At 37.0% G+C, this 27,400-nt stretch overlaps 1 protein-coding gene across 7 annotated transcripts in view; it reads left to right on the top strand.

Annotated features, from left to right (window-relative positions):
• BIRC6 (baculoviral IAP repeat containing 6) overlaps nt 1–27,400 on the top strand; it is a 172,296-nt gene that overhangs the window by 30,430 nt on the left and 114,466 nt on the right. For 5 of the 7 annotated variants that reach the window (XM_061471035.1, XM_061471034.1, XM_061471030.1 and 2 more), the window contains exons 11-29: nt 2,718–2,867; nt 5,728–5,953; nt 8,939–9,099; nt 11,938–12,069; nt 13,019–13,150; nt 13,451–13,629; nt 14,905–15,035; nt 15,920–16,081; nt 16,190–16,321; nt 16,589–16,686; nt 17,898–18,045; nt 21,623–21,756; nt 22,867–23,013; nt 23,521–23,708; nt 24,330–24,644; nt 25,059–25,158; nt 25,614–25,828; nt 26,008–26,213; nt 26,510–26,856. In XM_061471035.1, the coding sequence (XP_061327019.1) occupies nt 2,718–2,867; nt 5,728–5,953; nt 8,939–9,099; nt 11,938–12,069; nt 13,019–13,150; nt 13,451–13,629; nt 14,905–15,035; nt 15,920–16,081; nt 16,190–16,321; nt 16,589–16,686; nt 17,898–18,045; nt 21,623–21,756; nt 22,867–23,013; nt 23,521–23,708; nt 24,330–24,644; nt 25,059–25,158; nt 25,614–25,828; nt 26,008–26,213; nt 26,510–26,856 (3,303 nt within the window). The remainder of the gene's footprint in view (nt 1–2,717; nt 2,868–5,727; nt 5,954–8,938; nt 9,100–11,937; nt 12,070–13,018; nt 13,151–13,450; nt 13,630–14,904; nt 15,036–15,919; nt 16,082–16,189; nt 16,322–16,588; nt 16,687–17,897; nt 18,046–21,622; nt 21,757–22,866; nt 23,014–23,520; nt 23,709–24,329; nt 24,645–25,058; nt 25,159–25,613; nt 25,829–26,007; nt 26,214–26,509; nt 26,857–27,400) is intronic. The other 2 variants (XM_061471032.1, XM_061471033.1) reach the window with 1 other exon arrangement.

The following is a 27,400-nucleotide window of genomic DNA, read 5'->3' as shown; positions in this document are numbered from 1 at the left end:
TTGCCTATAAGATACAGCTGAAAAGAAACCTCTGTGTGAATGGGTGTTTCAGGTTTTGAGTGTTTTTATGTAACTGTGGTTTAGACCTGAGTTGTGAATGATTATTCTTTTCCCACTTAAAAATGTTACTTTTTGGTGTCAGCTGTGCAGTAGGTTACAGGTATTTATTTTGAATAGGATTACAGCTGTAGCGTGCTCTTTTGGTGATACTTGAAGCCTGTTATCTGGTGCTTAAGAGAACCAGATACAGTTTGGTTTGGATGCATAGATTTCCAGAGCTACAGTTGTCAAACATGAATCACTGTTTCAGCCTAGTAGTGCAGAACATGAGCCAGTAGCAACACCAGAACAAAACAAAAACAAAGGAAAAAACCCACCCAACCAAACCAACAGCAGCATTGACTTCTGCACAGATAATTATTATTTTTTTTCCCTAGCACTTGACTATAGGAACTGTGGTGTCTTTGCGACAACTTCTCAAGTATGCATCATCAGAAGGTCGCCTTTGGGTGTTCTGTGAGAGCAAATGCCTCCTTTGTGATACAGAAGCAAAGCCGCCTGCAGGGGTCTGGAAAACGTGCAAAAGCACTAAGAATTGTAGAGGCTAATACTTTTTAACTGAAGATCATAATAAACTTACTTACAGAAGCTTTTTTAAAACAGATATGAGGAAGTAGGATATGTCAAGTTGAGCATAGAATTCTTCTTGGAAAAGTGGTGGAATCTTTCAGGAATGCAGGGATTGTGACTCTCTTCCTCTTGTAGTATAGGAATAATGAATGGTAAGGATGGTTTTCCCTGCTGTTAATTAGTGACAGAAATTCAGAAATCTGGTTTGAGGACTAAAGTTTTGTTTCTTTAAAAGCAGTCTCTACCCAACCATTTACAGAATAAGTGAGACCTTGGCGTAACTTTCCCTTAGGAAAACCCACAGCTTTCTGAAGTTCTTCAGCATTATTCCTGCTGAGAGCCATAAAAACGGCAGATGGTGCAGTTCAGTGTGTTGAACTTCCATGGCATGAGGGCGTACCTTATTTATGTACAGGAGAGTGTCTGGTTTTGATTGTTGAGATTATTCTGATCATTGATTTTTGAGCAGTAAACAGAACAGCAAACAAGCTGAGGTTTGGCTTATTACCAGCTGAAGCTGTCAAGGTCTGTTTTTTCTAATGTGTCCCTAATTCTCTTTAAGGAAAATTGCTCATTTGTGAGTGGTTTAATTTCAAAGAAACTCATTGTTATTTGCTAGAACTATGTTGGTTTTTTTTTCCCCTTCCATTCTTGGAATTTGTTGTTCTATACCGGAGTTGGGTGACCTGGGGTGGAGAGAGATGTGGTAGAGGCTTCTTATGAGATCTCAGTGAGAAGGGCCTCGCTGACAAATGGCTTAATGAAATAGCTGTTTCAGTAAGATAAAAGTAAAAAGAAAAATAAAGGTAGCGAGGAAATCTGTTCCTTCAGATGCTGGGAGCTCTGCTTTCATGCAGCATTGTCCAGACCTTGGGTGGATTTTCCCATGGTGCACAGATCTTGTCCATTTTGGTCATTTAAGCTACTGTTTTCCTCTTTTTATTCTGGTTTTATTTTTTCTTTATTTTTTATTTTATTAAGCCATTTGTTGTCAGGCCGTTCATACTGAGAAACGGAAAAAAAACCTGTACCAGCTCTCTCTGTGCCTTTTTGCTTGTCTTCTGTGCCTCTCACATTCTCGCTCTGCCTCTCTGTGCCTCTCTAGCACTGTTTTGGTCTACTCACCCCTCACAGTGCAGGGCATGTACCTACTGATTATGCTTTTATCTTGGCTTATTATTAGGTGTATTATCTCAGCTTTGTTTCAGATAACTGAGAATTTGCATAACAGGGTTTGTCATAGTGGTATTCAGATGCTGAAGGACAGTCTGTAGTCAATTTTCAGTAAAAGCTATGGAAGGCCTACCCTGGGATTTTCTTCTCTATTTAAATCCTACTGAGTAGGATTTTTGTAACTTCTAAAAACTGTGAATAGCCCTTCCCCCAGCCTTATGTAAAATTGAGCATTCCTTCTTGGTGAATTCTCTGTAAATGACAGAATTCAGCTATGTATATCTGTTGTGGTGACTAATGGGCAACTTCCTTGAATGATGTCCACCATTCCAGCTTCTCTCAAAACATTGTGTCCTTAGCAAATGTTGGACTTGTCCTTTTGGCTGTTGCCCTGATCAGTGTTGTAATTCCAAGATTGATGAAATAATGTGAACGGCCCCTTAGTTACGAGAGTTAAAGAGGGGAAGTGATTTTTCAGTTCCCAAATATTGAACTGTAAAAGGAAATTTATGCGACTTTACGAATGAAGTAGTGAAGGCCATCAGTTGACATGATGGACTACTGTTTAAAGGGATAATTTGTGTTATGGGAAGTGATTGGAATGGTTATCATTTTTGGTTTCTGCTGAGGTTTCCTTAATTAACTACCCTTTAATCCCCTCTACCTCTCAGGTGGTTTTTTTTCGTTCATGCCATTCAGAACTGCATTCAGCATTTTTGTAGTTCTGTCTTGCATTTACCCTGAAAAAAATTGTAATGGTAAAGCAAAACTAGTATTCCTGTATAATCTTACTGATTTCAGGTCCTGCATTACTGTCGTAGTTGTTTAGCACTTTTAACTGCAAAGGCTGTCTTGTGAGTTGAGTAGTATTGTATGCATGTCTAAACTTCTTTTGTTGTCTCTGATGATTTTAGGTGGAGAACTTCATTTCCTTCAGATTGGAGGAACCTGTGATGACATAGATGAAGCTGATATACTTGTAGATGGATCCCTTTCTAAAAGTGTAGAACAGTCCTCAGAAGGGACCAAGCCCTTGTCTAATCCTTCAAGTCCAGGCATTACAGGTAAATCGCACATATTTAGGTGTATCATAAGTAAAAATGCTTTTGAAATTTTGGAAGTTGCATTTTAAGATGATTCTGAATTATTTAATTGCATGCTGCCTTATCCTTTTTTGCTGCCCCCAGTTCTGTAGTTGCTGTATGTTTATCACTGGCTATGTACAAACATAACATTTTAGCAGTTCCTGATTTAAAGCAAAACCCAGACAAATAAAAAGAAAACCACCACTTTCAGTATAGCTTGATTATGGCTTATTGGTACAAGGAAGGGATTTACTTACTTCAAAAGTGGCTGTCTACAAGCTGCAGGTCCTCCTTTTAAGTAGTTAGATAATTCAGAGAATGTAGTATTGCTTGATCTTGGTCTGTAATGATTTCCAAGTAGCTGTTAGATGCACAATAATGATCAGATAGATTGAGTACTGTTTTGCTGTGGCATCAAACCGAGCCACTAAAAGCTTTGAGAGAAGGTTAATAGTCATAGGAAGCCAGTGCTGAAATGAGAGGGCTGGGGAGAAGAGTTGAAAACAATGCTGGTTGCATAGATAGCTCTTAGTCTGAGCTATCCGGGTTAAGGATGCTAAAGTCAGTAATCCTGGACTCTTAGCGCAGAATGTGCAAATGATGGCTAGGACTGTGCAAACATTTTCTGTATAATGAAGCTGTCAGGCTGTGTATGGATTGCGAGCAGACATAGCCACCCATGTTTGTAACATCAGGGTTGCTTCTCTTTTAATCAAGTCCCAGCCAGGAGAAAAAAAAAACATTTTCTTCAACTTTTGTCTTAACGTGCTTTTCAGACGGAGGCATAGCTCGGCAGAAAGCTTTCTGTTTCCTGAAGTGAACTCCAAGGCAGATCTGACTGAGCATCAAGTCTTGATCTGTATATCTTGTTCACAGCTGATGGCAGGCAGCAGCAGGGTGGTTTTATGAAATCACTTTGGTATTCTCTGAAGCTGTAGCTAAAAGATCCTGTGGTCAGTAGAGAAACCACACTAACAAGCACAAGCTTTTGTTCATATATTGTTCATATAAATTGTAGCTGTTTGTGGGGTGTTTTTTCCCTCTATTGTTGGCATTCTGGAATGCATTTCTTAAATGTATGCTAGAAAATAGAATTTACAATACTTCAACTGTATGGAGTTGTAAATCTTAGATTAGGTTAAAATTAGTATTTCCCTTTTAAGGAGTGGAGGGATTTTTGTGGTGAAGGGATCTAAAATAATGTTGGGTTTTTTTGTTGTTTTTTTTTTTTTTTAATAGAAACAAATTGAAAACGGATGTTAGTTTTCCTGAACAGTTTAAAACCTTTGTTAGAGTTTGCCATTAGAACTAGAACCAGCTTATTGTAACTCACTATTCCAATGTAACAAAAACGATGTAATTTTGCAAAAGATGCTAAGTAACTATTGAGTGCTCTTAGCTCCTTAATTTTTCAATTTCGGGGGTTGATACCATGTCACATATTGTTGCTCCGAATACTCCAAATTTGTAATTGTTTCTGTTGGGGGGGGGATGAAGCAGAAAAAATCCAGTCTACTCAAAGGTAGAATTGTCATGTGCTTAGAGCTATGATCTCACTTATCATTGCAGTGTCATCTAGCTAATGAGGTTCATATTTGGCAATAAAAAAATGAAGATGTTTGCTATATTACTGAAATTAAATTCCTAACTAATTTCACATTTCTAATCTCTTCAGCATTTTCCTGTCTTCTGGACTAAAAAGTCGAAATCGTAGTTGTTGCAAGGAGAGCGAATTTTTTGCCTGACACTGGGTATCTCGTATGGAGCTCCTCCACTTTCTGGGGAGGAATTGCATGTGCCTTGTTGCCTGCTCTCAAGCTGAAGGATGTAATTTTCTTTGCTCCCTAGATGGTGACAAATAGTAGTCAGGTAGCAAACCTGCTGCTTTTGATATCCATTGTTTCTTCACAAGTAAAAGATATTTTCCAGAATACATTTTTAAGAGAAAAATACTCGAAATACAGTAAGATTGACAGTGTGCATAGTTACTTTCCCTCAAGTTTTCAGTGTTTTTTGTCTGAGGACACCTGAATATTTTCAGATTTCTTTTGTAACATTTCTTTAGGTGTTTGTCTCCCTGTGATATTTTAATCTTGAGTACTCCTTCAATTAATCTCCTTGTTTCCTCAGGACAAGACTTGAATATGAAGACAAGAAGACAAAATACTTGTCTAGGTCTAGTGTCTTTCAAGTGCCTTATATAAAACATGTTTGTTTTTCACTTACCTCTCTTTTAAGCTAAACTGGGAGTCTTCCAAAGCATTCTAGTAACCCACCATGAAACAAGTATATATTGATAAGCAGGTGCCAAAGCAATGTTGTAACATCTTTATCACTGTTTAAAATTGCACAGTAATTCCACATGTCTGTTTTCAAGAAATATAAAACTTTCATTTTTTAATTTTTTTTTTAATCTGAGTCAGTACAGGTGTTTAAAAGAATGTTTTAATCAGCTTTACATCATCAAAGTGTAGCTGGCTCATTACTTTTTCCTGATGCTTGTGGTTGAATCCCAGACAGCATGCTCAGAGCTCTCAAAATTTATTCCAAATGAGCTGCCTTCAAAGGATGCTAGCTTCGAGACTGGAGTTGTTTAGTGGCTTGTGTCTGTTTTTTTTTTTCTGTTGTTGTTAGGTTTTTTGTTTGTTTGGATATTTTTGTCATTGGGGTGGGAGTTTTAATTGTTTGGGATTGGGTGTTTTTGCTTCATTATTTTAGAAACTTCATATACCATGTAGTTAATTTTACCCATAGCAGTTTGGTTATATTTCAAAACTGTATAGGATGTTCTGGGTAAAGTATCTGTGTAGCAATTAATATATGTTCTGTAATTACTCAGGAGTTGATCTTTTGGTGGACCAGCCATTTTCTCTTGAAACATTGACATCCCTGGTTGAACTGACCCGTTTTGAGACCTTAACGCCACGGTTTTCAGCCACTGTCCCTCCCTGTTGGGTAGAAGTCCAGCAAGAGCAGCAGCAAAGGCGGCATCCTCAGCACTTGCACCAGCAGCACCATGGGGATGCAGCTCAGCATACTCGAACTTGGAAGCTCCAGACAGACAGGTGGGTAGGTAGTGATGCAGAAAGAATCACATGAGTATCGCATAAGTACTTTATATAGTGGATTTAAGCACAATTTTCGTGCAATTTAATTGTTTTTAAGTAGTGTGTAAGTTCAAGAACTTGTACTTTGGTTTCAGGTAGTAATCCTTCTTCGGCAGTTTGTGTTGAAGTTTGTGCGATTGCCAGAATTGTTTTAGTGAACCTTGAGGCAGATTGAAAAATCAAGTTTTTAACTTGTCTATTTTTGTTTGCCAAATGTTGCCATTCCATTATATAATTAGACAAGCACATTTGTCAGAATTACAAATATTCTTAATTGTTTCTATAAAAGTCTGATTCACCCTTCATATGCATACACGCATTTTTAGTACTTTTTTTTTCAATGGGAAAATTAAAGCTGCAGGTGCCAGTGTGACTAATGAGCTGTCATAAATTAAATTGTATTGTAATTTATTTAAAAATGTGAAGATAGAATCTGGATTTACTTCTGTTCATGTCAAGTTAAATTTTTGTACAAGAGTCATTTACTTAAGCCATTATATAGCCACGGCTGTGCTAAAATCCAGGCAATATTTTCATTGAAATGAACTGCATTGACATGCTATGGGTAGTACTGCTTAGTTTTTTGCACGTAACTTGAGAACTTGGAATTCCTCTAGACTAAAGGCTGAAACTAGAACCTAAAAACTAGAATAGCAGTGTTGTGGTCTTGATGAGCTGTGTAAAATGTGCCTGAAATAGCTTTGCATAGTTTTTCTGAAAAGTGCTTAGAGAAACAAAATACAGGTAGAAGCTGTGTTTTGTGTTTTATCAAAGGACTCATGTAAATAAAGCACAAGATCTTTTGGGTCAGGCTGTCACTTATCTGTACCACTGATGTACAAGATTTGGGTAGAAATACATAACCTGAGTATCCATACTGTGGAAACAGTGAAATAGCCAAAGGGTTGTAGGGGAGCTAGACATCATGTGTAGGGGGAATAGCATGTGAGAACAAACTGTTCCACGTGAGAAAATGGGTCTAGAAGGTAATGGTTGCAGGTATTTCTGTGGCTGACACCTCACATGAGCTGAAGTTCTTTTAATTAAATGGTCATAAGCTGTGGTTAAAGGCTTGCAGTGCATTGCAGGCTTTAAAATTTTTATTTGTGTAAGTAAAATACTCTCTATGTAACAACTGGAAAGGAGGTGGTTCCTTGCAAAATGACTTCCAGTTTCAACTATTGATTATCCAGTGTGTTCAGTAACAGCTGAAAAATAAAAAGCTACCAATATGAATATATAAGGAAGCAAACAAGTAATAGCTGTTAATTGGAAGATGATAGGTGGAACATTAGTGTGTGAGTATTGGTTTCATTAGAGGAAAAGAATTATGCCTGCTGCAGTTAAAACAGTAATGTAAAGAGGTAAAGTTACAAGTTTTGATTTAGTACTGGAAATCTTTGACAGCTGCTAAATGACTCATGATGAAAATGATTAAATTACAGTCCTTTTGTTCATAGAGTAGAAAATAAAATCTTAAGACTGAGAGCAGCATTAGCTCTTAATTGGAAGTTATCTGGGAAGAAACTTTGATTTCTGGATTATTTTTTTGGTCCTTATTCTAAAGTTCCTTTTATCTCCTCTGAGTGTCTCATATTGATTCCTATCAAGATGTGGGATTACAGGGTTAGATGGATGAGTAATGCAATTTGATATGATAATTGTTTTGTTTCTCAAATAGATAGGAGATAATCCTGTAAATGTATTTTAGGGAATGGCTTTATATCACACTTGCACTCTTTCAATCCTATTTTTTTTTTATTTTAAAATAGATGTGTAACTAAGAAAACGAAAAGCAGAGTCTGGTTTAACTTGTGAATTACCTAAAATATCAGTATATCCCCTTCAGTGGTAATTTCATTGAAATGCTAAATTGGATTAATCCTGTTTAAAAAAATAAAGCATGTGAATTCCTAATGTGCTTTGATAAAACAGTAACATCTGAGTTTCTGGGTTTTCTCAAATTTAGATAGGAAATATTTTCTGTTTTCACCTAGTGCAGACATACTTGAAAATATATGAAAGAAGGAGGAGCTAGGTACTGATCTGCTTTCCAGTGTTTAAACTCGGAGTGGGTCTGCAGCTCAAAGGTCAGTTGTAGTGGAAGATCAAACATTGCGATCTTCTAGAAAAGGAATGAAGAAGTGTGTTAGAAAATATTTTGTAGTTATGAGAATGATGGTGTATTTGCATTTAGAACATGGTCTTGATTGTGTATTCTTCTTTTAAAAGGTGCTATAGAATGGTTTCAAAGGTGAGAAAAGCTGCTGAAAGAACTTGCTTTAGAGTATCAGAGAAAAGTGATATATAGGATGGATATGCTAAAATGTTGTGAAAATATTAAGGAAGTAAAATTTTTTTTTCTTATTTGAAACTTTGCAAATAAAGTTGATGCACTTAAATAGAATTATGAGAAATTAAAAAGCTGCTTAAAGGAGAGTTTTTCATTCATCACAGAATTAGATTGTGAAGTTCATTGCCACAGGTATAACAAGTATTAAAGATCTCTTTACTGTTGGATTAATATGAGACCTTCATGGAGGATCATTATTCCATACATGCCGATTCAGAGATACTTAAAACTTCCTTTGGGGCATTATTCCAGGAAAAGAGTAACTGGTATTTACAGTACTATGGAAACAGTACTGCAATGAGGGTAATAGGGAATCTTTTCATTGCTACTTTTATCCAAATATTGATTTGCTTTCTCTTATCAGTTAGCTTTTAACATGTTCTTTACAAAATGAATGTGGGTAACTGCAGCTTGAAGGACCTGTACTTCAGAAATTCCTGTGGACATCAACCAATGCAGTATAAGGTGGTTGTTTTTTTTTCTCTTGTTAAAGAAAACATGCACAGATGGAGAATGCGCTGGGTAATGCTGCTTGCTTGAGCTGAATTTTCTCTTAACACTGGGTCATTGTCTTCTTTTTTTCCTGACAGCAACAGCTGGGATGAGCATGTCTTTGAACTTGTTCTGCCAAAAGCCTGTATGGTTGGACATGTGGACTTCAAGTTTGTTTTGAATTCAAACATCACAAACATTCCCCAGATTCAAGTGACTTTACTGAAAAATAAAGCTCCAGGCTTAGGGAAAGTCAATGGTAAGAAGGAACTTGGGTATGGTTCAGATTATTTCTTTTCTCAAGCTTATTATTCTCTGTAATGTATGTTAGAAGAATTGCTTAGAACTGTGTATATATTTGGTTTCACTTGTTTCCACTTTCTTTTGCTCAGCATCATGATCTGTTTTCACTTACCGTGTTTGAAGGTAAAGTGGGGAAACAAACTGGGTAAACAGCTTCAAAATCCTGAATTTTACACAAAAAAATACATAGCTCAGAAAAGTTGAACTGAATTATTGTTCTGTACTGCTTGAATCCTCAAGTCATTAAATAATTGTCAATCATCCTAGAGATTGACTAATGAAACAAGTGGTACATTTTAAAGTTCTTGATATATTTAGAAATATAAATTATTCCAAATCACAGAAGGAAGTTATTTGCCAGTGCCTGTTGGATGCATGAGAGAAAACAGCGTTTTTTCATAGCACAAGATAATAACTGGCTTACTTGGGAATTCTGTCATCATTTGGCTCTTTAAGTAAGCTATGCAAAAGGTGCAGTATGATTTTACCTTTTGTTCCTCACAGTTTTGACAGAGTAGACCAAAGTTATGAATGCTTTTACCTTACCTAGCTGGATCTAGGAGTCTTCCCCAGCAAGATCTCTGTATCTTGCTAGCTCTCAGAGAACCTGTGAGGGGGTAACATAAATTGAAAAGTCACTTTGATGTGGAAGAGTTTGTGCCTCTATTGGGATTGTGGTGAGTGTTCGTTGCATGTCCTGCTGCCCCGTCTGCTAGGGATGGAAGGCATTACATGCAGCTCTTTCTTTTATAGAGACATTAATTGGTTACCTTTATCTGGACACCTCTTTCTGGAAACCTTCTAGGAAACCAGTTTTTCAGAGAAATCTTGCTGTCACATCGTATTAAATTGGCGGCTGGATATAAAATGTGTTGGGGAGAAGAGAACAGCAAGCACGATTATAAAAGCTCTTTTTAGTTTTCTGTTTTATAAATGCTAATTAAGAGCACTCCAGCTAAACAATGGTAATAGTGCTCTAAATTTTGAAAAGGAATACAGGCATACCAGAGGTCATTGACATGCTTTCATACAACTTCTCACTCCTAGTATCCTCCAGTGTTTAACAAGAAAAAAAAGTGTGCTGGAGATGCTTCTTGAAGAAATCCTACAAACTGGTGGTTATCTGAGAATAAATTATTATTGCATAGTAATATTCTTGGAAAAACATGTATTCTTGTAGGGTACAAGATATCTGAAGTGTTTTAACTGAAGTGCTAGTTGTGACTGCAGGACAGCAGTCAATAGGTGTTCTTGCAGGTTCTTCCTTTGGTTAACACTTTAAGTAAAACCTTAATTTTTAACATACAGCAGGGTTTTTTTTCTGTCAAAGAGAAAAATATTCCATGTTGCTTTTCTGAACAAAATCTGCTTTATTTTCAGCATGAATTTTAGAATTCATTTGCAGATCTGAATGCCAGAATTACTCTGAAAATCTTTACTTGTGGAACAAAACTGTAGAAGGAAAGCTACACTTTTTTCCTTAATGTCTCTGTATTAAGTATTTCTGAGGAAACAGTTCAATGAGTTGGTAATTCTATGAAGGTATTTAATTTGGCTGTGAAATAGATTGCTTTTTGTGGACCTTTACAGTATAGTATATGGATCATAATATATGACAGAGCTCTTCAAGAAAGTGACATTTCACTTTCTTGCATGCAGTGTAGCAGAATTTGCTTTTCCCTGTTATGGATAAGGTGGAGAAGGCATGGTGGGGAGGGACAAGGTGTACACAGGCAGCGTGGAAGGGACTGGGGCATGTGAGAGTGCCTGCAAGGCAATCTTGGTAAGGTCTTTTTCTGTTTGAGTCTGTAGGACTGGGGAGCCTCAACTAACCATATCCTCTCAAGTGTTACTGCGTTGTAGTTGTTGCCTACCCTTTTTCAAAAAAAATTTCATGGGTTTTGGAAAAAATACCTTAATGACATTTGTCTTTTTTTCTGTGCAACATTGAATGAAGCAATAGGGCACTAACTGTTTCATTATAAGGGAAGACAAACCTAGGTAATTGATATCTGTACTGGATATTAACCAAAATGCTCCAGTCCCAGGTATAAGTAATATTCAGGATTGTTTGGTGGCTCTTGAAAATGTATAAAATCTTCAGACTGAAATTCAGCTAAAACCCCCTGTTCACATCTGTTCTTCCATGGAGGGAGAAAGGAACTGAAATTTGAAGATAATGAGACCTAAGGAAGGTGTGTAGGAGAAAGTTTATTTAGTCAGGTTTTTTTTTGTATGAGAGGAACCCTGGAACCAGTTAAATATGTAGTGTGTAATAATGGGAAGGCCAGAGGCATAATTCTTCCCTTTTGAACTAATGTTTTTGATCTGGCAGTTAATTCACTGTATATGCTTCTTGTTCATTTGCTTGCATGTCCTCTTTGTCTATGATTGATAAAAAACATTGAATTGAAAAAGAGCTGTGCTTAAGTATTAACAAAATAATGTCTGATGTGCATTCAGCAGGAGCAATCCAGTTACTTGTAGTTTAAATTATCAAACTTTCAATACCAGAATCTAATAACTTTGGAGTAATCTGCAGTTGATTATTAGGAGAAAATAGTATGTGCAAAGGAGGCTGTTTACAGGTCATTCGAAGAAATATTTTAACTATTTGCTTCAACTTCAATTGCAATCCTAGTATGAAAAACATGTGGTTGTGTATTTGTGGTTCTTGTATTAGAAACAGTGTCATGGGCAGAAAGCTGATAGATTTTCTATGAAAACTACTGCTTCTGTTTTCTGTGAGCCTTAAGTAATGTTTGTGATATCTTACTAATATTTTTATTTCTAGAAGCAGCAGTAGACAGGCAGATCACATTTCCTCTATCTCCAGCTCATAATATTGAAGCAGAAAGAAATGGAAAACCAGGACTGGTTGAATTCAATGAAGAAATGCAGTATATGGATGTAGAGGAACCACAATGTAAGTTTTGTATGTTACATTTTGTTTAAAGTATGAGCTTGCTTTTTTCTTTTCTTAATGATACACAGCTGTTTCTTCGCAAAATTTTTTCAGCTAATGAAAACAACTATTTTGTCAGCCTTCTTCAGTATGTTGCCTCTCTCACAGGTCTGTTTACCATAGAAGTTGAAATTTTAACATGGACACACCCATAAAAACCCAACAGTAAATCCCACAAAACAACAAATTACTGCAGAGTTAAAAGTACTGCAGGTACTTTAAAGTAGATTAGTATTTATCTGAATTTGTAAATGAAGTAGATTGATATAGCACCTTTTGAATTTAAACTCTTACCCTGTTCCAGCAGTATTTTACTTGGTTTCCTTAGCTAGTTTTAATAGATTTTTTTACTTTGCATACATGGACTTTATAGAGATTGCTGCTGTAAACCTACAAAAACAATGAACAGCTAGTAGGGAATTCATAAGTAGTCATGTTGACTTTTGACCACATCACACTTGTTGTGCCTGTTCTTATAATCTTTTAACGAGTACTCTTCCACAAAATCTGTTAAGAGACACTCTGAAAGGCAGTCACATTGGGTCTGAGTGAGATCTAGAGACTAAAAATTGATAGTTGGAATAAATCAGCTCCAGAGCTATGATTCTTTTTCTTGGTCCTTTCAATGGTCTTATTTTACACATTTTGTGTTTTGTAGCTCTGACAAGCCAATCAATGTACATATTATCCTAATAATATAACTGGAGAAGCTTTGAAAACTGTCATTTACTTTTATTGATTTCACTGGAAATGGTTAAAAATGAACCTCGTGTAATCGTTAGTTTTTCAATGTTGCATTGCATATTTATTGATCAGAGTTTGACATGGTGTATTTTTAACCCATGCAAATGATCAGATTTTGTGACTCAATTATGAATAATTCAGGTCCATATTATTCATATTTTTTAAGGTCTTAGATTGTGTCCATTTCTGGAGGAACACAAGGAAGATATACTCTGTGGTCCAGTATGGCTGGCTACTGGACTTGATCTATCAGGACATGCTGGAATGTTGACTCTGACAAGTCCAAAGCTTGTTAAAGGTAAACCATTTTATTTTGCTATTCACATGAAGTATGTGTGACTAAAGTGCATTGTGTACTTCTGTAGTCAGACTTTGGTTTGTATTTATTTTCACATTGCCAAATTTTGTTGTATGACATTATAATGACTTAACTTTTCAAATTGATGCTCAAGTAGTGGAATAAATGTAGCTGAGCTTTGCTTCTACACTATATCTGTGAATTTGAAATCTGTTTACAGCTTGCCCCATTAAACTATGTAAATTCTCTTTCCCCCCCTTCTCCTCTTTTTTTCTTCTCCCCCCCCCCCCCCCCCTTTAGGCATGGCTGGTGGCAAGTACCGCTCATTTTTAATTCATGTTAAAGCAGTGAATGACAGAGGAACAGAAGAAATCTGCAATGGTGGCATTAGACCAGTTGTTAGAATACCATCTCTCAAACCTCAGACTAACAAGGGCCATTCCCTTGCTTCACTATTGGCAAAAGTAGCAGCAGGCAAGGTAATGACTGGCCAAGAAAGACATCAGTGTTGAAGTTGTAGAAATGGTATGATTTGTGGAATCTGAAAATGAATCAGCTGTTAGGAGAGTTAAAATCCATTAAAATTACTTTTTTAAGAGTTAACTCTGTGTTAACACCTTCAAGAATCGGAGTTAAGCATCTCTTAAGTTGTTTTCTCTGTGCAGATTTAGCTGAAAAGGCCTGTTCTGCCAGTTCCCCATTCTGAGTGCTTGATTTTGAAACTGGTATTTCCGTGAGTTTTTCAGTAGTGCATACACCTCGTCCTGCTACAAAGTATTATATTTGTGTGTGTATATTTTACTCTTGATCATTGTAAGATCAAGATGCTCTTCATACTTGTAAAATCAGGCGATACAATGTACACCTTTTGGACACTATTGGAAAGGTTAGAACGTAATGAATTACAGGGCATTGCTAAATTTGATTGTCTATATTAAGGCAATCAGTTGGTGGTCGATGGAAAAAATGAACATGAGACGGCTTCGGTGTGAGCTTGCAGCCCTGAAAGCCAACCGTATCCTGGGCTGCATCAAAAGGAGCGTGACCAGCAGGTCAAAGGAGGTGATCCTGCCCCTCTACTCTGCTCTCGTGAGACCTCACCTGGAGTATTGTGTGCAGTTCTGGTGTCCTCAACATAAAAAGGACATGGAACTGTTGGAACAAGTCCAGAGGAGGGCCACGAGGATGATCAGGGGACTGGAGCACCTCCTGTATGAAGATAGGCTGAGGAAGTTGGGGCTGTTCAGGCGGGAGAAGAGAAGGCTGCGTGGAGACCTCATAGCAGCCTTCCAGTATCTGAAGGGGGGCTATAAGGATCCTGGGGAGGGACTCTTCATTAGGGACTGTAGTGATAGGACAAGGGGTAATGGGTTAGAACTTAAACAGGGGAAGTTTAGATTGGATATAAGGAAGAAGTTCCTTACTGTAAGGGTGGTGAGGCACTGGAATGGGTTGCCCAAGGAAGTTGTGAATGCTCTATCCCTGGCAGTGTTCAAGGCCAGGTTGGACGAGGCCTTGGGTGATATGATTTAGCGTAAGGTGTCTCTGCCCATGGCAGGGGGTTGGAACTAGGTGATCTTAAGGTCCTTTCCAACCGTAACTATTCTATGATTCTATGAAAAGTAGTCTATTAGTACATCGCTCAAACTGAGGTGAGATTTTACTCAACAGTATTTCTCTGAACAATGTATACAAATGAAGCAGTCAAAACCAGTGTGATTTATGGTGATTATTTTTTCTCCCTAAAAAAAAAGGAAAAGCCATCTAGCAAAATTGAAGCCACTAATTCTTCACGAAAATCGGATAATCTGAGAGGTTGTGACTTACTTCAAGAAGTATCTGTAACAATTCGAAGATTTAAAAAAACTTATATGTCAAAAGAAAGGTTAGTAGGTATTTTTTAATTCTAAAAAATATTAGTTTTAATTACACTTACCATTAAACCCTTAGTTCAGAATAGCTCAGGTCAAAGTACGGCTTCAGATTATTTCATAAAGATGTCCTGTGGAAAGTCCTGTAAATTGTGAGTTTGAGAGCACTGTGCTGTGCAGTTTGTGGTAGAATAACACCCTGCATGAAATTGTATGTTGAGTGATTATTTGCTTGACTTGAAAAGACAAATATAAATACGTTTTCCTGGTAAGTTAGATAAATTATTTGGACACGTTTTTGGTTCTTTTGTATAGTTGTTTTTTGTTTGTTTGGTTTGGGTTTTTGTTTTTTTTTTTCTTTTTTTTTTTTAAGGAAGCATCTTTCCTTTCTATTTCCATGTTGTCTTGTTTCTTACAGCAGAGAATGTGTTATTTGTCAAAAAGTTTAGAATCAAATATAACTGGCAGACTCTTACTCAACAACTGTTTAAAGTCTCTATGAATTGTTACTGCAGACCTAAATACAAATAATACAGTATTTAATTTGTATGTAATGGGCTTAAAGAGGCTGCAGAGAGGTATGTGCAAATGATTGCCAAAGAGTGTTGTAGGTGGTGAAAGTTTGTGTAGGTTTAGAAGTTACCAGACAAGTTAATAGGAAGAAAAAAAATCCTTGAAGGTTAGTAAATATCCACTAACCTCTGAAGTTCTGTGAGCAGAAAATAGAAAGACTGGGAGTGTGAGCTTGGAAAATATCACATATGCTCATGTACTACTTTTATATAGGCATCTTTTTTTTGCCACTCCTAAGACAGGATGCAAAGCTGGAGGGACACTTTAATGGGAGAATGGCCATATTGGATAATTCTGTTTTTCATTTCCTTCCCTTTCTCCCTAGAGTTCAACGGTGTGCCATGTTACAGTTTTCAGAGTTCCATGAGAAGCTGCTCACCACTCTTTGCAAGAAGACAGATGATGGTCTGACTACAGAACATGCTCAGAGTCTTGTACTAGACATGCTTTGTTGGCTGGCTGGAGTGTATTCAAATGGACCTGGCAGGTAAGAGAATTTGTGTTTAAAATAACATGGCTATTTCTCAGCATTAGCTCTGTTAGAAAAAAACGAAGTTTTATACGGTTCTCTAAAATATGCAACTTGTTTTTACAGCTCAAAGGAAGGAAATGATAGCTTGCTTTCTAAAACACGTAGATGTGTCTCTGATATAATACGTGTTTGCTTCTTTGAAGCTGGGCGGAGCATAGCTCACAAATGTGCACGATTTCTTGCACTATGCATCAGGTCAGTGCTAATTATTTCTATATTTTTATATATTTATATTTTATGTATATTTTGGAGGGTTGCATGCAGGTCTGAATTGTAAACGTGTGTTCGTTATCGTTTACCATAAAATTCATAAAGCAACAAGATCTGGAAGATCTGCTAAGGAAAAACATGTTAGGCTATGACTGCAAAGAACATCAGTGTTTCAACATCATCTTATGGGGGAGATTTCACAATTTGCTCTTACTTCATTAAATGCTAAAGTATTTGTGTGGTTCTTTGTAGCAATGGCAGGTGTGACCCAAGTCAGCAAGGGTTTGGATCAGTTCTTCTAAAAGCTTTACTTGACAATATGCCTCTTTTGCCTGCTGCTGCAACAGGTGGTATGTATACAAAGTTTGTTGTCATAAAAATGCACAGTACATTTGTTGTTTGGCATGTTTTATTCGGTTGTCTTGTGAAATAAGAATTAGATAATTATTCAGTTAGTAAAAACTGCTTCTTGGAGTAGTCTGATAGATAATATCCAGGTATGAAGTATGCATTTGTAGATGATGGAATTTTAAACAAATTAGCTAGGTTAGAACAGAGATCTAAGGCACTGAAAGGTGTTCAGCAACAGCACATTCTCTTGACATTCTGTGAGAGTCAGGATTGTCTGTTCTGAAAATTAGAAGATATATTCCAAGGAGCCTGGCTATCTGAATGATGTCCATCTAGCAATCCATTTCTGTTACTTCTGCGCCCAAAAGAAATTTTTAATTAAATTAAATTCCTACCTCATCTACACTGCAGAGTAATGGTATGTTAGGACCTTGTTGAAGCCTTTTGAGTGCCAGATAGAATAGGAAGATGACTTTAGTACTCATATTTGGGGTGGCGAGACCTGCTTTGTGTTTTTCACAGTATGACATTGTTGAACTGCATCTAGTTTGGCATCACCAAGGGGTCTTGCAGGGAAATTAGTTTGCAGTCCAAAATGCTGGTTGTGCTACCATCCAGGTAGAAACATTTATCGTGCAGCTACTTAGGGTGTGGAATGCTTAGGGAGAGTTGGAGGAGAAAGCCAGGCTTTGTGTTTCTGTACAGAAACACTGCACTATGCTTCCAGAACTGATTTATAAAGGAAATAGTGCTTCCAGCAAATGCTGAATAAGGAGACAGCAGCCAAAAACAGAGAAAGAGTTGAAAGAGTTGAATATAGAGTAAGGCTTGGCTCTGAAGGAATTTGCACCCCTAGCCTAGCACCTTAGTGTATCAAGAGCATTTAGATTCTTGTGCTTAGTAGAATCAGTGGGCAGAATCAAGGAAAGAACTATGTGCAAAGCTGTCTCTTGTAAACCGTTTTTTCTTCAATTATGAATTAGTTGATAAGAGAATTTGAAGTGCTTGTGGAAAGTAATGATTAGAGAATGATTCTAAATTCAAGTATCTCCAAAAAAAAAAGTGGAGGGGGAGAATGTTTCCTAGTCTGGATTCAGTAAACATTAGGTACTTCATTGATTATGCATCAGTGTATTCTTTCTGAGTGGAAAATGCATATCATGTTTCACCTTGAATTATTTTTTTTTTTTTTTTTTTTTTTTCAATGCAGGATCTGTGTATTGGTATTTTGTCTTGCTGAATTATGTAAAGGATGAAGATTTGGCCGGATGTAGTACAGCTTGTGCATCTTTGCTAACTGCTGTGTCCCGACAGTTGCAGGATCGTCTAACACCTATGGAAGCATTACTTCAAACAAGGTACTAAGAAATGTGGTGGTTGTAAACTTAATAAAAATGAGCACAGAAGCTAGTGCCATCCTCTGGTGTTCTAAAAAACGATTGGCCATTTAAAATAGTAGGATTTTTCCATATTGCTTGAGCAAGGATTAATTTGGTACAGCTGTAGAAAATAGTTTTGACTTTGTGCAGAGTTCAAGAACTAGAATCATAGAATAGTTAGGGTTGGAAAGGACCTTAAGATCATAAAGTTCCACCCCCCCCCCTGCCATGGGCAGGGACACCTCCCACTAAACCATCTCACCCAAGGCTCTGTCCAACCTGGCCTTGAACACCACCAGGGATGGAGCATTCACAACTTCCTTGGGCAGCCCATTCCAGTGCCTCACCACCCTCACAGTAAGAAACTTCTTCCTTATATCTAATTAAACTTCCCCTTTCTAAGTTCTAACCCGTTACCCCTTTTCCTACCACTACAGTCCCTAATGAAGAGTCTCTCCCCAGGATCCTTGTAAGCCTCCTTCAGATACTGGAAGGCTGCTATGAGGTCTCCACGCAGCCTTCTCTTTTCCAGGCTCAACAGCCCCAACTTTCTCAGCCTATCTTCATACAGGAGGTGCTCCAGCCTTTTGTAGAATTGCACCTTTCTGTAGGAATTTTTTCATTCCTTTATATAGCATGTTTCCAAGTACCTCCTCTACACAGCATATTTGAAATAGAGGGTTTTTCCTTTCCAGTTTCCCACTTTTGAATGTTTCTAGATAGTGTTTTACTGATTTTCTTCTTTGAATTAAAGTTGTTTTCTAACTCTGTATCCCCGTAGTTAGGATAAGAATAGCATGAGACAGATCTATCTGATCCCATATTTGTTTACGGTAGCTTTTGTCTTTAGCAAGGACTGACTATTCCCTGACTTACTTTACAAATTTAGACAGAATTTACTGTCTTTTTCTTCATGTGTCTACAGATAAGAGAATAGTGTAATTTCTCTCTCTTTTTTTTTAAGTAGAAGATAAGTATTAATACCTTTTTTTTTAATAATTTAGTAGGTACCCATTGCTTTACTCTTTCTCCCTTCTCTCCTCTCCCTGAGTTGTATTTTATCATATTTATGTGCATTTACATTGCAGAGTTTCTAGTACAGATTTTTCCTTCTTTGTTATTGTTCCCAGGTACAGTAGCCAACCATTTGTTAATCAAATAAAAGCAGACGTCTACTTAAAGGACCTGCACATTCATGTTGTTTTAAGGCAGAGTAGTACTCATTTTACTATTCTGTGCTGCAGTGAAGCAAGTAAAACTTGCAAGGATAAGGCCAGATGGCTGTGTTACATGACTTGCAGTTCAGAGAATAACAAAAAGAAGGCATTTCAGACAATATTTTAGGCTGTCCCACAGTAAAGCAGGTTGGTTTGTCTCTAGCAAATCTGACAAATTTCTCCAGCCTGTTCTTGAGAGCATCTGATTAAAGTAGTGGTAGAATTTAATTATTCTAAATATTTTAAGGTATTACATGGCTTAATTATTCTTATCATTAAGACTTGAACTGTTTCCTTCTGCCTGTATCTAATCTGAAATATATTCTGCTGCAGCTAAAGGCTTCTAATGTTTGTGTCCTGTCCCCCCTAGTGATATTTAATTCTTAACAAATTTTGGATGTCTAGAGGATGTTTGCATCCTTTGCAGATCTGTAGTCATTCTTAAAGCATTTGCTTCAGCTGTTTTCTTTGGTCCTCATCTTCTTTGAATTGTGGTACACAAAATTGTAAACATTGTTCCAGTTAAGATCACTGATGAGTGAAGCAGAAGAGATTTCACATATCTTACATTCATTACTCATAGATGAATAGGGTGATGGGGCTTTTTATGTGACATTGTTGATCCATTCTTCGTTGTTTTTTTTAATTGATGTATCTTCTATATCCTGTTCTGGAAAGTATTGCTAATGTATTTTAAAACTGTGAACCTCATCATTCCTGTTGGAAGATCAGTAAAAGGCACTGTGCTTATTTAAATATATTCTGTCCAACCCAGATTATTTCACTTTCTGCAATACATTCAAATTCTGATCCAGTTCTACAAAGGTCTTATAACCCCTTTTTATGTTTTATCACCTGCTTGCTTAATAAATCAAACTCTTCACTTACATCAGGCAAGTAAGCAGTTTTAATGTTGAACTGACCTAGTAGATTAAGCTTCTGAATCTGAGCTCTAAAACAGGTTGTGAAAGTACCCTACTGAATTTTGTCTGACCATTTTTGTGTGTTTTAATAACCACTATACAGTAGCATGTTGTCTCATGTTTGCTGCATGGCCCTTTTTCATAAGCAAAGCATCAGTCTTGCTAGATGTACAGTATACAATGTTCCATGCTTGTAGAGGGCAACCTGGATTCATCTAATAGTTGTTATTCTTAATATAAAGTTTTCATCTTAATTTTTCTACCTTATTAGGTGCTTGTAAGTGATTATTGTCCTTCTTTAGAACGTCATTTTCTGACTAGTCTTAGTACTGCGTGGCAAAAAGCATTGAGCCTAACTAATATGGAGGCATTTTAACATTCAGAGATGTCTAGAGCGTGTCCTGCCTTGTTGCTGGTATATAATGTGTAATACTATAAGTATTCGTGTAGACATTTATCCTTTTGTGACTACTTGAGCAAAAAAGGCACTTAAACACTCCAGCCTTCTCAGTGTTGCTGGGGGCTTTCCTCGCCTGCTAAAGAACAGAGAAGTTGCTCCAAGGCAGAGAAAAGGGGGCAGAGGAACATTGTGTTGCTGCTGGTGTGTTCATGAAAGTATTTTGTATTTTGGTTCTTACCAGTCAAACCACAAAATGTTACATGTTTCTCACTTTTGTATCTACACAGATGCATTCTTTCTTTCTAATCCTGTTGAATAATTTGGCCTGATTTCCATTTTTTAATCCTCTTGCCAGTTGCTGTTAATAGGTATTGGTACACAAAAGAACCCAACACTGATTCTGTTATTACTCTGAATTTTCTTATTCTTGGCTTATAAAACAATAATTGATTGGGGACTACCTTGTTAACTGAGTGATTGTGTCATTTTTTTTCTACTGACAGAGTAAGAATAATAAGATCTTCTGTTGAGATACTTAGAGTACTCACAAGTGTTGATTGGTATTCCTAGCAGCATTTCCTTTTTTCTTCTTACTCTAGCTGGCTGAGGCTGAATTAGTTTTGGTGATTTGGAAAACAGCACTGTGTATTTATTGACTTCAGATAAATGTCTGATTTATCATATGCAGGCATGCATATTGCTGTGTCTAATTGTCTGAGGCTTGTAGTTCTAGTTTCCATATCCAAGTGTGATTATGTGTTATGTCTCTAGGACAGTATTACATCTTCAGAACAACTTAGTAACAAAGAGTTACTTATTTAGTTAGCATTATAAGCTGTTTGAAAAGGTCACCTAATAAATCACTTTCATGAAATATAATACATGGTAATTTCTAAGATATGTCAAGAATAGTTTGGAATACAGTAAAACCTGATGATTAAATATTTGGCCTTTTCCTATAAATGATTATATATAAATTCTTGGTGCTTGAATAGTGCTCTTTGTCTTGTTTGCAGATATGGATTATATAGTTCGCCTTTTGATCCAGTTTTGTTTGATTTGGAAATAAGTGGCTCTTCTTGTAAAAATATATATAACAGCAGCATTGGAGTACAGTCAGATGAAATTGATTTGTCTGATGTTCTATCAGGTATGTATGTTTTACAGTTACCTATTGTGGAAGAATTAGTAATTCTTTCTACTATACTGTTTTCCTTTAATGAGGATAGGATTTTATACTTGCCGCCTGTTTTATAGCTGTACATAATGAAGTTCAAGATATTCTTTGCATCTTGAGATCTCTTACATATCCTGTAGCCCTTAGGGCAAGAAAAAAGGCTCTTTTTGTTATCTGTTCTTTTCTTATGCTGTGGAAGATCTAAGAAAATGCTAGAGATTAAACAGGAAGGCTGCTGCCGTTCCCTGAGTCTGAATCGTCTAGGAAGCATCTGTCCCTTCTGTTGAGCAGCTTCCTTGAGATGTGTTATTATTCATTTAAAGTAGCAACCACCTCACAGACAGAGAAATCTAAATGGATTTTTCTGAAGCTGGCAAGCTGCCACATGGCACTCTTTTACTTAAATATTAGATTTAATGAGATGTTCTCTGTTTCAGACACATTAAAATACCTTAAAGCATATTTATATCTGTCCTCTTAGGTTAGGTTGTAAGTGAATCTTTAGGCCTTGGAATGTCCTAAGAATGAGATAGTTTTTACCTTTCAGGAAATTCTTTTCATAGCAAGCAAATTCACCAGTCATAGTGACTTCTTTCCTTGCCTTTTCTTGTATGCTTTTGTCCATCTCCTTCCCATCTCCCTCCATACATCACTGTGAATTTGTTAGCATATTGAGTAGTAGCCTAGTTTTTATTCTAACTGTGTGTGTGATCTTGGTCTGTTGTTTCCTTTCTCTTCTTTCCAGTAGCATCAATACTTTTGCAAGATAATTTTCTTACAGTGCGGACAGAATAGATCATCATGTATAATTTTTATCTGGAATTAAGATTGCACTATGCTACTGCTGTCACATTTGTTAGTGTGATTTACTAAGGTACTCTGCTCAGATTTGGCAATATTATCCATTAAAAAATATATTTCCATTTATATTGTGGATGTGATAGTGTTAAGGTGTTTGTTCCACAAAGTGAAGTAATAAAATATGTGGATTATCTTTAGTTGTTCCTTTCAGCTCTTCATGACTTGAGATGTCACTATCAAGAAAACATAAGCTCATTGTACAGATACTTATTTCTCTTTCAGGAAATGGGAAAATATGTAGCTGTGCAGCTGCGGAAGGTAGCTTTACTTCCCTTACTGGACTTCTGGAAGTTGAACCTCTGCACTTTACCTGTGTTTCAACAAGTGATGGAACCAGAATAGAAAGGGACGATGCAAGTACGTTTACTGGTATATACAATTTTTCATTTTTTCTACTTAGCATAGTTCCACAATACAGTTATTTTTAATTGGACATAATGAACATTGTGTGCCAAACAGATTGCAGACAGCTTTGTAAGTGTTGAAATGTGTTTTGGTTTTTTAAATAGTTACTTCTTGGAGCTTAACAAACAAACAGGATTCTAAATGTATTAAATTGGATCAATTTTTTTCTATCAAAGAGGGTAACATACAAGCTTGCATCTTTACTTTGCAGCCTTATGTGGCAGAAAAATTCCAGGGTATTTGGTGGCTTTACTGTAATGAGAATGTTGCATCTGTCATGAGTGTGCATAGTCTATAAGCCATATACTTTGTAATTCAAGACGGTACTACTTTGTAGCAAGAACTGAATAAAAGATCTTCCTGTTGTTATTACATGGCTGTTAACAATTAGTAAGGAATTAATTTAAAGGTGTGTTTTATCATTTATTTTCTACATACATGTTTTTGTTTTGTTTGTTTGCTTCATGCCAGTGAGTACCTTTGGGGTTACCCCAGCAGTTGGTGGCCTCTCTTCTGGAACAGTTGGGGAAGCCTCGACAGCACTGAGTTCAGCAGCCCAGGTAGCTTTGCAGTCTCTCTCTCATGCAATGGCCTCAGCCGAGCAACAGCTCCAGGTGCTGCAAGAGAAACAGCAGCAGCTTTTGAAGCTTCAGCAACAGGTTGGAGGCTATTTAGCTATTTTTTTAATGGTGTCTCTAAACTTCAAAAGCTGAGAAAGTAGTCACAGAGCTAGTTACCTTTTTTTTATTTTGTTCCTTTTTTTTCCCCATACTGTATGTGAGGAAGGAAGAGCTCTGCACTGTTATTAATACTGAGAGTGTCTCCCATGCTTCTTTGGTCTTCCTGACTTACTTTTTTGTTATTTTGAGGGTGGGTTGGGAGTTTGTAATCAAGACCAAGTCTTAATACATAAGTATCAGTCTGAAATTGAAAAAGGCCACTGAAGTGAGAAGTGCAAATGCTGACACAGGGAAGTACCAGTCATAAAGCCGCTGTCAGTATGAAGCTTGGCTGTGCTTGACCCTGTTTTACTGTTCACTTGTAGGTATTTTATTATTTTTGATTTCTCCAATTAATTACTCACATTCCTCAGCAAGGAAGGTTAAATTGAATTGTATTTCATTTTTCAGCTTCTAGTTGGCTATCTAACATGCCTGTTTTGAAGGTAGCTTGGATTTATTAAATTTGGGTTTATAATGAAAGTTGCACTTGAATTCAATACTACTGCTATATTCACAAGTATTATCTGCTGCATACACTGCTTTAATTTTTCCCCACAGAAAGCTAAGCTGGAAGCAAAACTGCATCAGACAACAGCAGCGGCAGCGGCAGCAGCATCAGCAGTTGGTCCTGTTCACAACTCTGTGCCTTCTAATCCAGTAGCAGCCCCAGGGTTCTTCATCCATCCTTCAGATGTCATTCCACCCACACCAAAAACAACTCCTCTATTCATGACTCCACCTTTGACTCCACCTAACGAGGCAGTTTCTGCTGTTATTAATGCAGAACTTGCTCAGCTTTTCCCTGGTTCAGTCATTGATCCCCCAACAGTTAACCTTGCAGCACATAACAAAAATACAAGCAAGTCCAGAACGGTAATTATTTTTGTTTGTTTTTTGTTAGGGAAACAAAATGCTCTAAGCTGTATCAGGATCTGATTTGTATTTGGGTGCTAGTAAAAAACTGTTGATTTGGACGAGATGTGAAATGTACAGCACTAAATTTAGACTACATGAAAAGGAAGACTTACGAAAGCATGGAGTTGTTAATAGTACCTCGAATGGTTTCTTTTAATTGGAGCTAGCTTAACTGTATAAGGAATTATTAATCCTTTGAGCTTAGTATTTAATATATTTTCATGGTTCATGCTCAAATGTAACTGTAACAAGGTATTGTCAAAATGATACATCTTTAAATCACAAGAGGTTTTCTTAGTCTTTTGACAAGAGCAGATTATAAATGCATAGATTTTAATGACTTAATTTTACTGATGTTTTCCCACTCCTCAGAATCCGCTTGGATCTGGTCTTGCCCTTGCAATATCTCACGCTTCACATTTTCTTCAACCTCCACCTCATCAGTCAATTATTATAGAGCGAATGCACTCAGGTAAAAACAGAATTCCTAATAACAATTTTGACACATTTTCAAATAAGTGGAATATGTTCCAGAGTGTTGAGTAAGTTGCTTAGCTGCAGTCTCACTTGGCTTTCCAAAGAAAAGGTATTTCTCAGTTTGCATTTCTGTTGTATCTGGAAATTTAAGTCCCAGTGTTCAGTGATACTTATCAAGGTAAAAGTTCTGGGAGCTGAGGGACTCTGGACAGAGAGCCTGCTCTGAAGTAATGCTTACAAAGTCTAACAACTTCAAACTAGTTGAAGCCAAAATTTCTTTTCAGAGTGTGCAACCTGTAGTAAGATATTTTGAGATTGTGCAGCTATTTTTAGCCTGAAATACATGCCTGTTGAACAATATGTAGATAAAGACTTTATTGTCTGAGAAGTAACATCTCTTTGCTGTTTAGCACACACTGGTATTTAGGCCATCCTGTGTTTTTCCGCTAGGAGCAAGAAGATTCGTGACCTTAGATTTTGGAAGACCTATACTGCTGACGGATGTATTGATTCCCACTTGTGGAGATTTGGCTTCTTTGTCAATTGACATCTGGACTTTAGGAGAAGAAGTAGATGGAAGGCGACTGGTAGTGGCTACTGACATTAGCACGCATTCACTTATTCTACATGACTTGTTACCACCCCCAGTTTGCAGGTTTATGAAGGTAAAAGTTAATATAGACTGCACACTCTATCTTCTAAACTCTTGATCTTTGGTAATATATGAACTTTCTCTTAAGTTCTCTTTACACCAAACTTTAGTTGGCTGTATTTTTTTTAATTAATTTTTGACTTTCCCTGTTTTGATACAATTGTGTTACAGTATAGTTGTGTTCTCTTTCAGATCACTGTTATTGGTCGATATGGTAGCACAAATGCCAGAGCAAAAATCCCGTTAGGATTTTATTATGGCCATACCTATATCTTACCCTTTGAAAATGACTTGAAACTAATGCATGATCCCCTCAGAGAAGGTGAAGCTGCAAATCAGCCAGAAATTGACCAACATTTGGCAATGATGATTGCACTGCAAGAAGACATACAATGCAGGTTAGAAGAATGTACTTCCTGATTATTTGAACTTAAAGTACTGGGATATCATAATATTATAGATGTATTTTTATTTTTTTCTTCCCATGATAGTCTTCAGACTAAAGAAGACTCTGCCTTTGTTGTAGAGTTGTATCAGTGAACATCTTTTATAGTAGTAATAAAAAGACTACAGCGGTTTACTGTTTTAACAGTGCATTCAAAATGGACCAGAAGTTGTCTTCTGGCAGGATGACTAAAACGTATTGGTGTTTGCTGGTATCTATTGAATTGTCTGTTGGAATGTTTCCCTTTAGGTACAATTTGGCCTGTCACCGGTTAGAAATCCTTCTGCAGAGTATTGACCTGCCACCACTCAATAGCGCTAACAATGCCCAGTACTTTTTACGAAAGCCAGATAAGGCAGTAGAAGAAGATAGCAGAGTCTTTTCTGCTTATCAGGACTGCATTCAGCTACAGCTTCAACTCAACTTGGCTCACCATGCTGTTCAGAGACTCAAAGTTGCTTTAGGTGCAAGCAGGAAAACACTGAAGGAGCAGTCTGATCCAAAAGAGTTGATTCAGATGTCATCCACAGAACAGTTACGCACCATCATTAGATACTTACTGGATACATTGCTTAGTTTGCTTCATTCTTCCAATGGTTAGTATTCTTTGAAGTTTTGATATTTTTGTCGTGTTAGTAACAACAGTTTGCAAGTGTTTCTACTTCTTGATCTATACTTGCTCACTGTAAAGCTTTTCTATAAAGCTATGTTCAGATATGTTTTAATGTGATTTTAGTACCTAGTAACATAGTGCAAAGGTTCATCAGTGGGTGACCTGAGCACTTCCTGCTCCCAAAAAGGGCAGGAGAAGGTGTTGAGGTCCTTCTCCCTTTTCTGTAGTCCTGGCTGCATATTCCTTTGATAAGACACTCATCTAATCCCTTTGTGGACTGATTCAGTTTGCTGAAGTAACAAAAGACTGCCCAGGCAGAATATTCAGATTGGTTTTATAGTTAGAAGCAGCTTGTGGAAGGATCCATGGGGATCGAAGCCTGTGCAACACCTGCGATGGATTAGACAGTTGTAAATGGGGAGGGGAAGCAGAAATTGCTCGAGGGGTGGGAGGAGTGGGCTGTGTGTGGGGAGTGATAAATCCATTATCTCCACACAGTTTGTGATAGTTAATATCCAGTAAGGATT

Source organism: Pezoporus flaviventris, unplaced genomic scaffold (genome assembly GCF_033815535.1).
Source record: "Pezoporus flaviventris isolate CSIRO_AGI_PZ_B2104156 unplaced genomic scaffold, CSIRO_AGI_Pfla_v1 ptg000066l, whole genome shotgun sequence".
Lineage (NCBI taxonomy): Eukaryota > Metazoa > Chordata > Aves > Psittaciformes > Psittacidae > Pezoporus > Pezoporus flaviventris.
This window is presented reverse-complemented; position numbering and strand designations above follow the sequence as displayed.